We start from the raw sequence: 13,595 nt of genomic DNA, 5'->3' as shown, positions 1-13,595 counted from the left end.
TTTCATCCAAAATGCCTATTAAACCCTTTTGATTCAAATCCACTGATTTGTGTTCAGATGGTATGAGTAACAAAACACGACAACATTTAATATGTTATGTTATGTGAGCATCGTTTCTATTTTCTTTTGGCTTCATGCATAAAACCAAAAGAAAACAGAAACAATGCTCACATAACTTTATTAAAATCAAAGCACAGAGCTACCAAAACACATAACATCTATCTGTCATTACAAAACAGACGCAAAGCTTACCTGAGAAGCGTCCAGCTTGCTCTGTAACATTTTTACATCTTAGCCAACTATTAAGCGATTAACATGGTACACAGGATCCAAATAAACATCTTCACTGTGGAAGAGTTGCAGTTAGAGAGTGGCTTGTTAATCAATCTGCAGTAGTTGACTTGCAATTTAATCTGTCCCACAGGGAACAAATTAAAGTGTGCACCATTCGGCAGGTGAAAAATGTTCATCTCAAATGAAAAATGTCCTCACTAGTGTAACAAGTAAGGCTGTTATTCTGTTTTGATGTTAGTGAGGTCCTGTTTTGGATTTTACTGGTGGGTGGTTCTACATTTTAGACTGTGCCTTTAAAAGTGTTTCTACATAAAATTAAAGGTTCAGTGTGTAGGATTTCGAGGCACCTACTGTCAGAAATGATATTCATAACTTTGTTTTTATTAGTGTATAATCATCACCTAAACTAAGAATCGTTGCATTTTCTTTACCTTGGAATAAGCCGTTTTATTTACAAATGGCCCAGGTCTTTTTGGCAGAGTTATTCATGTTGTTTCTACAGTAGCCCAGAACGGACAAACCAAACACTGGCTAGGACTAGGATACTAGGACTGTTAATGTTTTCAAGTTTCTGGCCACCGTAGATCTCCTACACACAATGTGCAACCTAACCAATAGATGCAACTAAACGACCTTTAAATTCTTATGACTAAATAAGAAACAATCAGAGCTCAAGTTTGGAAACTCTCAAAAACTCAGCTAATCATCAAGACTGTGTGTGTGCTCTGACTTTGACAGGATCCCATTATTCTTACTGAGTGTGTGACTGAGCAGTCTTCAGTGCCTCCAAGTTATTTGTGCAATAATGTGTAAGCAGCATTTTAATGTTGTAGTTGCAGGTGGTGCTCAACACAATTAACAAGGTCAATGAGGTGCTAATTTAAATCATAATAATTTATCTCACACTGTGTTTGAGCTCATCAGATCTTTTCTTATGTATAATCCTTTTGTTCGACAAATGAAATGGATTACAAAGTACAATACTTCCTTTTCTAATGCAATAGATGCAGCAAAAATTGGAAATATGCAATAAGGCAAAAGTACCTAATGACTGTGAATGACTGTATGCCAGGAATAAGCAATACATCGGCTCACTGATCCGCATCACCAGAATCTATACCTGGACCGAAGGGTTGAGCTACCAGAAGGCAGCATTGCAGATGTTCAGGACAGTTACAAAAACCTTGGGGCCCTGCAGGCAAATGGGAACCATGAGGAGGCCGCAAGGAAGTCAGCCATAGCCCAATACCTACGAGAGTAAGGCAGTCCTGAAAAGTCAGCTGAATGAAAAGAACAAGGACCAAGCCATCAACGCGCATGCCCCCCAAGTCATCAGATACCCTGCTGGTATGATAAGCTGGCCAAAGGAGGAGATAAAGGCCACTGATATCAAGACAAGGAAGCTTCTCACAGTGCATGGAGGGTTTCATCCCACATACAGCACCCTGAGACTGTACACTAAGCATAGCGAGGGGGGCAGAAGACTGGTGAGCGTCAGAGCCACTGTCCAGGACGAAACAACCAAGATCCAGGAATACATCAGGAAGATGGCCCCCAAAGATGAGCTGCTAAGTGAATACCTCAGGCAGCAGAAACCCGATAACGCAGAGGAGAATGAATCATCATGGAAAGACAAGGTCCTCCACGGCATATACCACCAACAGATTGAAGAAGTGGCCGACATCAAGGAATCCTACCAGTGGCTGGAAAAGGCTGGACCGAAAGACAGCACAATCATGGCAGCATTAGAACAGGCACTTAGTACAAGATCAATAGAAACAGAGGTCTACCACACCAGACAGGACCTCAGATGCAGGCTGTGCAAAGATGCTCCTGAAACTGTTCAGCACATAATAGCAGGGTGTAAGATGCAGGCAGGAAGAACGTACATGGAGCGCCATAACCGAGTGGCTGGCATAGTGTACAGGAACATCTGCACTGAGTATGGACTGGAATTCCCCAGGTCAGAATGGAAGACACCTCCTAAGGTTGTTGTGAATGAAAGAGCTAAGATCATGTGGGACTTCAGATCCAGACTGACAAACTGGTGATGGCTAACCAACTGGACATTGCGTTGATCCACAAACAACAGTAGAAGGCAGCGGTGATAGATGTAGCAATCCCGAGCGATGGCAACATTAGGTAGAAGGAACACGAGAAGCTCAAAAAATGTCAAGGGCTGAAAGAGGAGCTAGAAAAGATGTGGGGAGTAAAGGCAACATTGGTGCCAGTGGTAATCAGAGCACTCGGGGCTGTGACCCACAAACTGGGAGAGTGGCTCCTGCAGATTCAAGGTACACCATCTAAGGGTCTCTGGAAATGAAGGGTGTAATACACATCATCTACATGTATAATGTCAGTATGACCTTAACTTTTTATAACAAACAATATGAAAGACCAGAATTAAACATCTGTTCATGAAAGACATATCTCTGGAGGGAGGTGACCACCAGCTCTGAACCATCACTTCCAAAAAAGGTTTCTATACAAGTGCTCACTGCTCATCCAAACAGTGTAGGTCAGAGAAAATAGCTTAGAGAAACAGAAATAGGTTGAGGTCTTCATCATTTTTTATCTAGGCTACACTCGTTCCCGACGGGTGTTTGGGGATAGCCTGAGGTTAGACCTGAAAAGTGAATCAAAAATGGAATGGGTCGTTTAAATAGGGCAGATGTTTCTTTAGGAGAGGCCTGACGTGTATTCTCTGGCAGTGCTCAGCAGTCACATCGGGGAATAGAGTGCACAGAGAGAAATACATGACACTCCCTTCACCAGACAAGGAGCTTGTTCATTGTTTGAACGGGACAGAGGGTTATTTTTCATTTGTCACCTACACTAGCCCGTATTGTCTCCAAATACATACTTAATGCTTCTGCCTCTGACAAATAAGGTAACATCTTTAATTCATTGTTACATTTTCCAAAACAATTGTCTCTTTGGGGAGAACAGAGTTGCGCAGTTTGATTGTCATTGTCTCATTGTGGGGCTGAGTATGATTGTCGGATATCTAATGAGAGCAAATTTGTATTTGCCACCTTGATCACATTACATGTTGTATTTAGTGCAGTTTCTAGTTTTTATATAGCCTATATTTACATGTTTTTATACATGCTCGCCGCTTTGGTCCCTCGCTTTTATCCAGCAATAGCTCAACTACTACAGTATGGATTGTCATGACATTTGGTTCAGACATTCATGTATTAATCTGGCAATCCCCTGACTTTCCTCTAGCGCCACCATGCCTTTGAACTTCGTGGCCATGGGTTACAGGTCTCAACAGCTACTGCATGAACTGTTATGAAATGTGTCCCCCTCAGGATTCATTATAACTGCTTCAGTGATTTCTAAACCTTTCCTCTAGTGCCATCATCAGGTCAAACTTTAAATGTGTCCAATAATTACATCTATGACCAAATACCTGCAATTTGATGCCACTCCCATTAACCTCAGCTGTACTTTGAGTTAAGTGCTAATTATCAAATGTTAGTGTGCAATCACAGAAAACTCAGGAGGTAAACATTTAGCTGCTTAGCATCAGGATGTTAAAATGGCATCACTGCAACATTTCTAAAGGGCTGTCATCTTTTTATCAGTACTTCTATCACATTTTATCTTCCGCTTCACTTTTGGTGTCTGTGATGCACCAGGACAGATAAAGTGAGACACAGCCCAGCTGCCATCAAACAGACACAACACTGACTGATGCACATCATTGGAATATGCAGCAAATAGACGATCAGTAAACCAGACTATCAAGTGCCATATTTGAGGCAAAAAGCAAACAAGTTACAAAGCACTCTGGATTCAAAAACATGCCAATGCACAACGCTTGAACTGTCTCTTGTACATAAACACATTTTTATTCAGCCTGATATAGGTTACACATGAAAAAAAAAAAAAAAATCAAACTCTAAGAGAACTACTTCCCTTTGTGGAGCTAATGATATGACAGTTTTAAATCGGCTTCAGATCCCCACATGGCAGCTGTCAACATGAGCTGCCATGAGCTGTGAGGAATTAAGCATAATCACATGCTACGACTGACCTGAGGCTTTTTTTTTTCTCCTTTCTTCAAAAATAATACAAAAAGAAAACATATCCCCTCGGCAGTCTTTATGTATGTTTTCTCACTAAATGATATGGAATGTTATCTCGGAAATGCAGGTTAAAAAGAAAATTGTTCTCTGCGACATCAGAAAACACAATAAGAAACTGAAAGAATAAAAAAAAAAAAAAAAAACTGATTCCCAGAATCCTGTTCCCAGGCTGCTACTGTGTGTGAGGCATTAAGAAAACACCACCTCAGTCCAAAGTGTGCTCAACAACGAAAATAACTGAAACCTGCTGTTGTGATTTGGTCTCATAATCCTCAAACGTGGATATGAACAGAAAGCACAACTTGGATGCTCAATAGTACAGATTAAATTTACACTGCTTGCAGATCAGCTTTGGAGTCTAATATATTAGGACTGACAGTCAAAGACACAAAGCAAAGACTGATGAGGGAAAAGAGGGGAAGGGTCTTAACATTTAACTAGTGTTAGTCGTCTTTTTTTTTTAACTCGTAAATTTCACAAAGTGCAAATTTTCATTTATATTACATCATAACCAATTTTAGAAATTGTTTATTTTCTATTACATAACAATGAAAAATGGTTAATTCCACATACCCCCAACCTAGCCATAACCAACCCCCCTCCCCACCTGTTCCCACCAGCTATCCGTCCGAATATTTAAAAAAGGAATCACTAAATACATGCTGCAATGACGCCCACCAATGTGTTTGAAACTTGACCAAAGCCTCCTTTTTTAGGCTCCTCGAATCTCTTACAGTACACTGTTACTGTCAGCGTGCATTTATAGTTAAAATATATATATTAATCTATCATTAAATAGTATGCCTCTTGCACAGTCTTGCATGCATTGAAGAGCATTTTGGGCAAGCTGTACAAGAAGGAGAGGCGTGTGGACGGACTTGCTCAGGCTGTAGGCTCCGGGCCAGGTCCAGGCACTCTTTCGCCACCTGTAAACGGTTTTTGCCCTTTACTCCTTGCAACCACGTCAGTCCAAAAGATTGGTTCTCCAGTGTGTTTTTGTCGAGTGAGCATGTTGTTTGTGTGTGTATATGAGAGAGTGTGTGCGTGTGTGAGTGAGTGTGGTTCTAAACTCAGTTTCACAGAAGAACTGTGGAGATCACTGAAGTTTTGTTCCAAGCTTTCGTTGTCTGTTCCTAAAAGGGGAAAAACAAACAAAACAAAATGAATTAAGTCACATAATAAATTAAACACATTCAAGCAAACTAAAAGCCCAGTCACACCTGCTTTTTAAAGTAACAAATTCAATCAATTTAACTGGAATTGCAGCATAGAGTGGATTTGCTAGGGACAGTGTAAATCTACACAGATCTCTGGTGAACTTTACAATCCCAGGGCTCCAGATTCAATCAAAAAACTGTCAAGTGCAGCTTAACATTTTCAATGGTTGCTCAGGTGCACCCTGACATTTATTATTTGGGCCTACACCGTTAGCAACATGTGCTGAGGTTTGCAAAACAAGCAGATTGGCCTCCGAGTCAGTCACACTATGGCCAGCGCAAATGAAATGGTGGCGCTAGAAGACCTGCCTGCAGGTTACAGGTCAGCTACAACAGCAACGCAGAGAGAGACGACAGTGAGGTGTGTCACCATGCGCCGCCTTTGTATCACCCACATGTGCCAATCACCATGACGAGGAAAAAGCGAACCGAAGCCCAGCATGCAGCCTTTAGATGCATGAGCAGAAGGGAATTAATAAAATTACTGAAGCAACTGGCATTTACACTGGCATATAGCCAAGGTAGAACCAACTGAAACACTAATGCACAAGTTTTATTATTTTTTTTATTTTATATTTTCAATTTCATTTCATAAAAGATGCTTTTTCAGTTTTATAGCTTGTTGTGACCTGTTGCCTTGTGGGAAAGTGTTTGTTCAGTGTTTGGTGGAATACAGAAATATTCAAGATGCTTCTTATTTCTATAATTAAAATAGTTTTCTAAAATTGACAGTGGGTAATATGCTCTCTCTTCTCTCTGTCTGTCTTTGACACTTGAGCTACTGTCTGTTTCAAAATAAATGAAAACAAACCGATTCTTATGCATTTAAATTGTTCCACCTGTACCAAACTTGCACCAAACCTTGGCACCTAAACTGTGGTATGAATCGCACTGTGACTTCTGTGTATTGTTACACCCCTAGTTAAAAATTACCAATGTGTGTGGGAAATGACAGAGAAGGTAAAATTTGAAATGTAATATTTCACCACAAAAAGGCACAGTGAAAAACTTTGGATGAACCGAAAGTATGTGCTGGTGCACAGAGAGTCCTAAATGAAAAAGCTATTGTAAGTTATCTGCCGTGTTGCACCCTTCACTTGTATTTAACCTCCTCTGTCTACATATAAACTGCTGTACAACAGAGACAGGGTTTGCAAACAGGAGTCAAGCATCTTGTTAGCAAATGAGCTAACAAGCTTGCTAACTGACTGTAAGCAGACTAGTGAGCTTGGAAAGCTTTCTTCCCTCTTTCTCCAAAACTCTCTATTGAATTAAATGATGTTCAATCTTGAGACAGGAATAATGCGCTCTGTGCAAAGGAAACAGAAAGAAGCTCAGACAAGTACTGTGGCTGACAAGCACTTGCATGTTCCTAGCTTGCTAAAATGTTAGCCGTTACCTCACAAGCTACAGTACTTTACCAACTCACCCTGAGAGTACTCACTATGTCACCAAGCCTCTACCAATGTCTAGGTAAAAGTCAGTGTGCTACTTTCTGGTGTGACCGGGCGTTAACGGTTATAAATGAAGTGTAGTGGGTGGAATACAGAACGTTCAAGACAGCAACTTACCTTGCCTCTGATCTGGTCACTGTATACTCAAACCATAAGATGTTGGGGATCAGGCTTGTATCTCGCACCAGGAAGTACTCTGATATTGGCCTATACATGATGAAAACGTTGAAAGACCAAATCATTAAGAGTAACCATCACAGAGCAGTTTTATCCACTTATTCAGGCTGAGAACGAATCATCTTCCCCTGTGACACAAGGAGGAGACAGACAAATGAGAGCACTACTTACCACGCTGCTATTTTGGGGAATAATGGTGTCAGCACCTCTTGTGTGAAAAAGAACCAGACTATGCCAATTATACAACCGGCCACTCCGCCATAGAAAACCTGGCTCCAGGTGTGATACAACAGGTAGACCCTGAGAGGGAGACAGAAAAACTATGTTCAAGAAAATACAAGTTGTGCCTGGAGTCCTTAAGTAAACTAAGTCCATCGGCATGCACTTCAGATTGTATCAAACTTGGGGTGTTTATAGGGACAAAATGCTGCTGTTACAAATGCAAGAGCACAATTTGGCTTTTTACTTGGCAAAGGTAAATTTTAATGTTATCCTGGTGTGTTTAAATACTATCTTGTGAAATTTATTTTTAAAAATGTAATTTAGCATGAAACTTGAATAAATACAGTCGTTTGAAGAATGCTTTCACAGCAATATAAAATATATATTAGACAGAGAATAAAGACTTTTGAAGCAGATGCTTTCTTTTCTTTAAAATGTTTTTCACATGAAAGGGTGCTTCCTAAATTTGTATGGTTGACTTTGTGCTCATTCAAAGGTAGTGTAATGACAGACTGATGACTTAAAAACAGTGTTATTTAATGAAGATTTCTTTGTTTCCCTGTCACAAAAGGGGGAATAAATTACAACAAAAACAAAATTAACAATAACAATACATTGGTATCAGCCAAACTGTTATTTTCAACATCAGTATTAGCATAGAATTTCACAATGGGTGCATCCCTAGTTTTTGTCGCACAAGAAACATGAAAGTATCTGGGCTTTTTTTCGCTACTTTCTGGCATTTTATAGGCAAGAAAATAATCTGCAGATTAATTGATAATGAAAATAATTTCTTGCAGCCTTACCTGCTGTATGAGACTGATAAGGCCATGCCCAACAGGATGATGGACAGTATGTGTCTCCACAGCAGGTCCACACATCGAGCATTGTTCGTTTGATGCATTCTGAAAAGAGACGTCAGCATGAGTTCACACCATAACATCTAATGATGACATGTCAAAGTGGAGTGGAAGCTTAATGAGTGATTATTAATAATGTGATAATGATATACATGCCCTGGAATAAACCAATAAACAACAAATACTAATATAATTTGCTTCATTGACATGAATATACTGCAGTGATACTCAACTTATGGCCCATGGGTCAAATAGGATGCTAGACTGAACAGTTATTTAGATCTTTTTTTTATTTTCAACTTCAGTGAAAATGTTCAACAGTTAAATGTCCACCTTGTAAAAGTTAACAACTGTATTTGATTAGACTGTGGACATTACACTTTGGCTAGTTACTGCACTTCTAAGAATTCCACAGCTGCATTTTTCCGCCCTTAAACCTCGCAAACACCAAGAAGAAACAAACTCACCTTAAATAAAGGAAAAGAAAGAAGTAAACAACAAAGAACCACATAAGCTGGGAATGACTGGAGGGCATCCCATACTCTGTGTTTAGGGTTGTGTGAGCTCCTGCAGAAAGACAAAAAGACAACAGAACCTGATATGAATATACACTGACAATATTGAGGACACCTTAATGTAAATGTTGAACCAATCATTTGTCCTGGATAATCACCAAAGTTACAAACTAAAGTGAGCGTCTCTCATTTCCTAACTAAATGTAAATGTCTGGCTAGGGTTGGGCAATAACACCATTATAATCAATCTGAACTGGGTTCCCACACATTTTCATCGAAATTTTTTAAAAACATTTCCATGACTTTACAAGGACCCATTGTATTTTTTTCCTTGCCCTTTTCACCCCACGCTTTTCAAACATATCAGATTGAAACTCAATTCAACCATAATTTCAACTAGCTGGCATTCATGGAGGGAGAGACGGAATAAAGAAAGAAATGGTGGTAAACAAACATCACATATGAACGCATATTAGAGCTACGATATGTTGACAGCTTCAGAAAATAAATTTGAAATTATGTTACAGTACATCACAAAGACTAATGTTACACCTTCATTCTACACAACATAATTCCATGAGTTCTCCAAGTTTTCTATGACTGTGGGAACCCTGTTAGAAGAATATATGTATATTTATTTCTATTGTTTTTTTCTATTGTTTGTTTTGAATACCATGGTAACTGTTTTCTTTAACATGGTGTTAATTCTTTAATGTGTATGTCAATCCTGTGGTTGTCTGTGCTTTTCTATTGTATGTTTTTTTCTCTCTCTCTGCATTTTTGACCAAAATAACAAATCAAAAACAATTGGCAGAAAATAATGATTACTTCTAGTCCTAGATTTATTAGGGCTGCAAGTGGCAATTACGTTCTTTAATACATTTTCCATGTCCAACAGTCCCACAGGTATTTGTTTGTTTACTATTATTGTGATAAACAACATTATTTAATCCTTAGATTTGAGAAGCTGAAAAAAATAACAAAATATTATTATTCAATTGCATCTGTAACTTTGGTATCGATATAGCCTCAGTAACACTTTCTCTTCAAAGTCAACTTGAGCCAAAAAAAAAAAAAAAAATAGAGTTTATTGACCATCTGAGCTCTTTTATTTGGGTATTTGCAGGACATAGGGATGCTAGCTTTTCATCATGACACAATCCAATGTGTTAAAGACAAACCAGACAACTGAACTGTGATTGATATCAGAAGATTTTCGGGCAACTGTGCAACTCTGCAACTCTGCCCAACCCTCTCATCTTCACATTAAGTCAACAGCTTCACTCACCTGCACATGGGCGCGGCTCTCTGAGAATGTGCTTCAGCAGCCAGTTCACCCCTTCATTCAGGATGAGCCCACCAAAGAAGGAAATCTGTCAAAACAAAACAAAACCAAACACAGAAACAGGTCAACACATTAAGGTTTCCAAACTTCTGGCCTGTCTGACACAAATGTTGTTCAGGCTCCTGTGAGACAGTTAAGATCTTAACACTTTGAAAGTGATGCTCTCTTTGAGAGAGTGCAGAACTCACCGTGTGCAGCTCCCGTTTAAACACTATGAGTGTGACAAAACCCACGAGGATTGCTATGGGCAGGAGACTGATGTAGGCCAGCACTTGTCCCGTCAGATCATCTAAAACACAGTGACACAGTATTCATTGAGACATTTCATAAAGCACAGTAAAGTCACCTAGTTAGCCCTGGTGGGAGTGACACTTTGAAGTGCTCAGTGAACCCGGATGGTTGAAATATTTAGCTGTGAGCACAAGTAGGAAGCTGCTGTGGTGGAGAAGCTAAACCATCATTCAGCCTTACTAACACAGCACATTGTCTATTTTAATAAATTCAGAGAGGTCGGTGCAGTGTGGTTTATGCTAGTTATACTAATCACTATGAGGCCAAGGGGCTGGCTACTACGTTAGCCGTCCTGGCTACAATGCTATGTGGTGAAATAGCTATTTATTTCCACCATAGTCTTAAATAATATTTTGCTGTTCATGGTGATTGAATTTTGTAAATGAATTCATACAGGGCGCGGAATATTCGCTAATTCCTCAGAGAAAATATCAAAGCCGATATTAAGACAGCTAACAGGCTAGCTAGCCTTCATTGTGGACATTAGCGCCAACTGCGCATGCGGCGCTGTCTCACAATTTCGCAGTCCGGGTTGCATTCCCCGCTGTGCTCGGCGTTTTGCAGCGTCTCACTATTTAGCAGTATCACCAACGGCCGTTTCCATTCAGTAGCGAGCAAACACACGCAGTCTTCGAAAATTACAAAGCGGTCGCTGGTTATCATCTTCAGTACTTAGAGAAAGATGCTGAGTTTACGTACCCTCCGGGAACTCTACGTGTGTCAGAGATATGGACCGCCATCGAGGTGGTGCCGAGCACTGCTCTTCCAACGCCATCTTACCCGGACACAACCGGGCAGTCCCAGTGAAACGCCCCAGACACGTGTCTAACCAATGGTGGTGTTCAGCCTGGCCCCGCAGCGGAGCAGCCGTCCAATCCCAGCCGCGCACTGGAGATGAGATATTTTGCCCATAGAGAAGAATTATTGAATGAACAAAAAACACAAAAGTCCAGCACTCCACATTAAAGCAACAAACTGCACTCATTCAAAAAATTTAATAAATAAATAAAAATAGAAATTATGGATTTTTCATGATTACTAAATTTATGTAGCCCATAAATTACTAAAACTACATGCCATTTAATGCTGTGATAAGGTATATGCCCATATTTGCTGTATGTGGAAATCTGAATTTATAGGGTCAAATTATTAAATGTAAAAAAAGTAAAACATTTTTAATGTCACCCAAGTTGTAACTACTATAACACCATTGCTAATGTTTTATAGATCACTTATTAGCTATTCCCAAAGGTAAGGCTGCAGCAGACAATTACATTAATTATTGATAATCTTGAAGTTATTTTTCTTGCTTAAATGATATTTTTTTTAAGTGTGAAAATTTTCCCTTTCAATTTCCCAGGGTCCAAAGTGAGCCTCTTTTGACTAACCAACTAGCCCTGAGATATTTTACATATAGACCTACTGACTGTTGTTTCTATTGTTTTGTCCACCTCATTTATATCAGTTATGGCAGGCTAATTAACAAAAAAACTCTTCATATAATGCAACACAGTTAACAAACAGCAGCTTCTAATGATTGTACATTTGAACGAGCACCTCTTTAAAACTGAAAATTATAACCTTCACAAAGGTATAGATTTATTGCCTGATTGTTGTATTAGATTGTGATCATTCCAGCTAGGTGAACTTAATAAACTGGCGACTGAGGGGAGTTCACCTGCAGAGCAAATAATACTAACACCTCACACTGGCTCACTCAGGTAGGTAAAAAACACCTAAAACAAATATTGTGTAACAACCTCCCTTAGAGGATTAGAGGAGCTACATGACCTATTTCCCAGTTGGTCTACTGACACTGGATCCATAGGTACAGCCTATTCTTATACTCATTTTACGTCTCTGCTTCCATTTGAAGAAGTAAAGAGTGTATACAGCAGATAAACCCACAGGCTCCCTTCAATTTGCTTAAAGTTAACTATGAATGACAGGTGCATGCAGATCGGCAGGACATGCATTGTAAACAGCAAAAACCTGAACAAGTGCAAACTCCGTAACTTCTGTATAAACAGCCTGAAATAATAGAAAAAGCACAGACGGCAGAGGTAGAGACAGGAAGAGATGTGCTAATGTCATTGTGTGTACATTATCCAAAATGTGGAGGAAATGCAAAGTGGGACAGTATTATTCATACTGACTGTGTGAAATATTATATATATTTGCCTTTGATAGTGAGACAAAACTGTAATGTTTTCAAGGAGATAAGGAGGAAAAGGCCCATGATATACTGTAGCTATGTCCAGGGACAAAGAAAGTTAGAAAACACTTCTAAAAAATTTTGGCTATGATGACGCTGTTTATTGATTATGCTCCGTGAATGTGTTTTGAGGGCAGAATAACATTAGTCTGCAAACAAGTCATCAGAATAAACATGCCTGAGGTGAGAAGAAGGCTTAACAAGGTTTTGAAACCTGTTCAGGAATATATACAGTAAGAGTTGTGCACCCTCCACTGGCTTGACATTGAATCACTCCAGAGCTTCTCCTCCATCTCTCCAGCTGACTGCACTTACTTTGTCAAGGCCTAAACAGGCTTAAAAAGCACAATAAATAATGAGAGTCCTGCATCAGAGCTCACACTTAATTTACCATTGCAGCTAACCTAACATTGGCAACAGAAAAACAGAAATGGTCACACTTCTCATCTTTGTCTGAAGACAAATTTGACATTTGTCATGATTTGTAATTTTACTATTGCTGGCAATATTCAGAATAACATTGTTTTAATGCTAACATTATAGAAAACTGGGATCCTTCTATCAGTTAATTCTATGTAATATGCTGCAGTGTTTTTGCCATCTTGTGGACGTCACACTCCTGACTTCAAATATTTACAGTAACAATAAGCCCTCAAAAGGCCATCCGTTTTTGACACTTATGCTTTTGTCCTTTTTATTAAAGGAATACTTCACCCCCCAAATGACCATTTGTATATCAGTTACTCACTCTGTGTTATGTTACGTTTGTGAAGAAAACCTTGCTTTTCTTCATGTTTCAAAGAATCCAAAAGCGGAAATAATTCTTGATGAACTGAAGTAATAGGGGTCCACGTTTAACAACAGCAAAACTATATCAAAACATCCATTTACAAATTCTCACTTAACTG

General features: G+C 39.3%; 1 protein-coding gene and 1 pseudogene across 1 annotated transcript; one reads left to right on the top strand and one right to left on the bottom strand.

The window, feature by feature from the left end:
- The first annotated feature begins 1,445 nt into the window (after positions 1-1,445).
- On the top strand, positions 1,446-2,617 carry LOC144458799 (uncharacterized; annotated as a pseudogene).
- Positions 2,618-4,135: 1,518 nt separating this feature from the next.
- dolpp1 (dolichyldiphosphatase 1) lies at positions 4,136-11,289 on the bottom strand. Its single transcript, XM_033646277.2, has 8 exons — positions 11,172-11,289; positions 10,370-10,470; positions 10,125-10,209; positions 8,789-8,888; positions 8,268-8,366; positions 7,411-7,539; positions 7,180-7,269; positions 4,136-5,524 (listed from the first exon to the last, which is right to left on the bottom strand). The coding sequence occupies exons 1-8, from the start codon at positions 11,245-11,247 to the stop codon at positions 5,488-5,490; spliced, it is 717 nt and encodes a 238-aa protein (XP_033502168.1). The 5' UTR covers positions 11,248-11,289; the 3' UTR covers positions 4,136-5,487.
- Positions 11,290-13,595: the final 2,306 nt, after the last annotated feature.

Source organism: Epinephelus lanceolatus, chromosome 19 (genome assembly GCF_041903045.1).
Source record: "Epinephelus lanceolatus isolate andai-2023 chromosome 19, ASM4190304v1, whole genome shotgun sequence".
In the NCBI taxonomy this organism is placed as follows: Eukaryota; Metazoa; Chordata; class Actinopteri; order Perciformes; family Serranidae; genus Epinephelus; species Epinephelus lanceolatus.
The sequence above is the reverse complement of the archived record's forward strand: the minus strand, read 5'-3'. Positions and strand labels throughout refer to the sequence as shown.

Bases quoted from the DNA above. Each gene is read 5' to 3' on its own strand.
- dolpp1 (XM_033646277.2), bottom strand. From the start codon at position 11,247: ATGGCGTTGGAAGAGCAGTGCTCGGCACCACCTCGATGGCGGTCCATA. The intron at 8,889-10,124 runs GTGAGTGAAGCT...GTCTTTCTGCAG, and splicing joins AGAGCCGCGCCCATGTGCAG to GAGCTCACACAACCCTAAAC. The intron at 5,525-7,179 runs GTAAGTTGCTGT...TTCCCCTTTTAG, and splicing joins GTGACCAGATCAGAGGCAAG to GAACAGACAACGAAAGCTTG.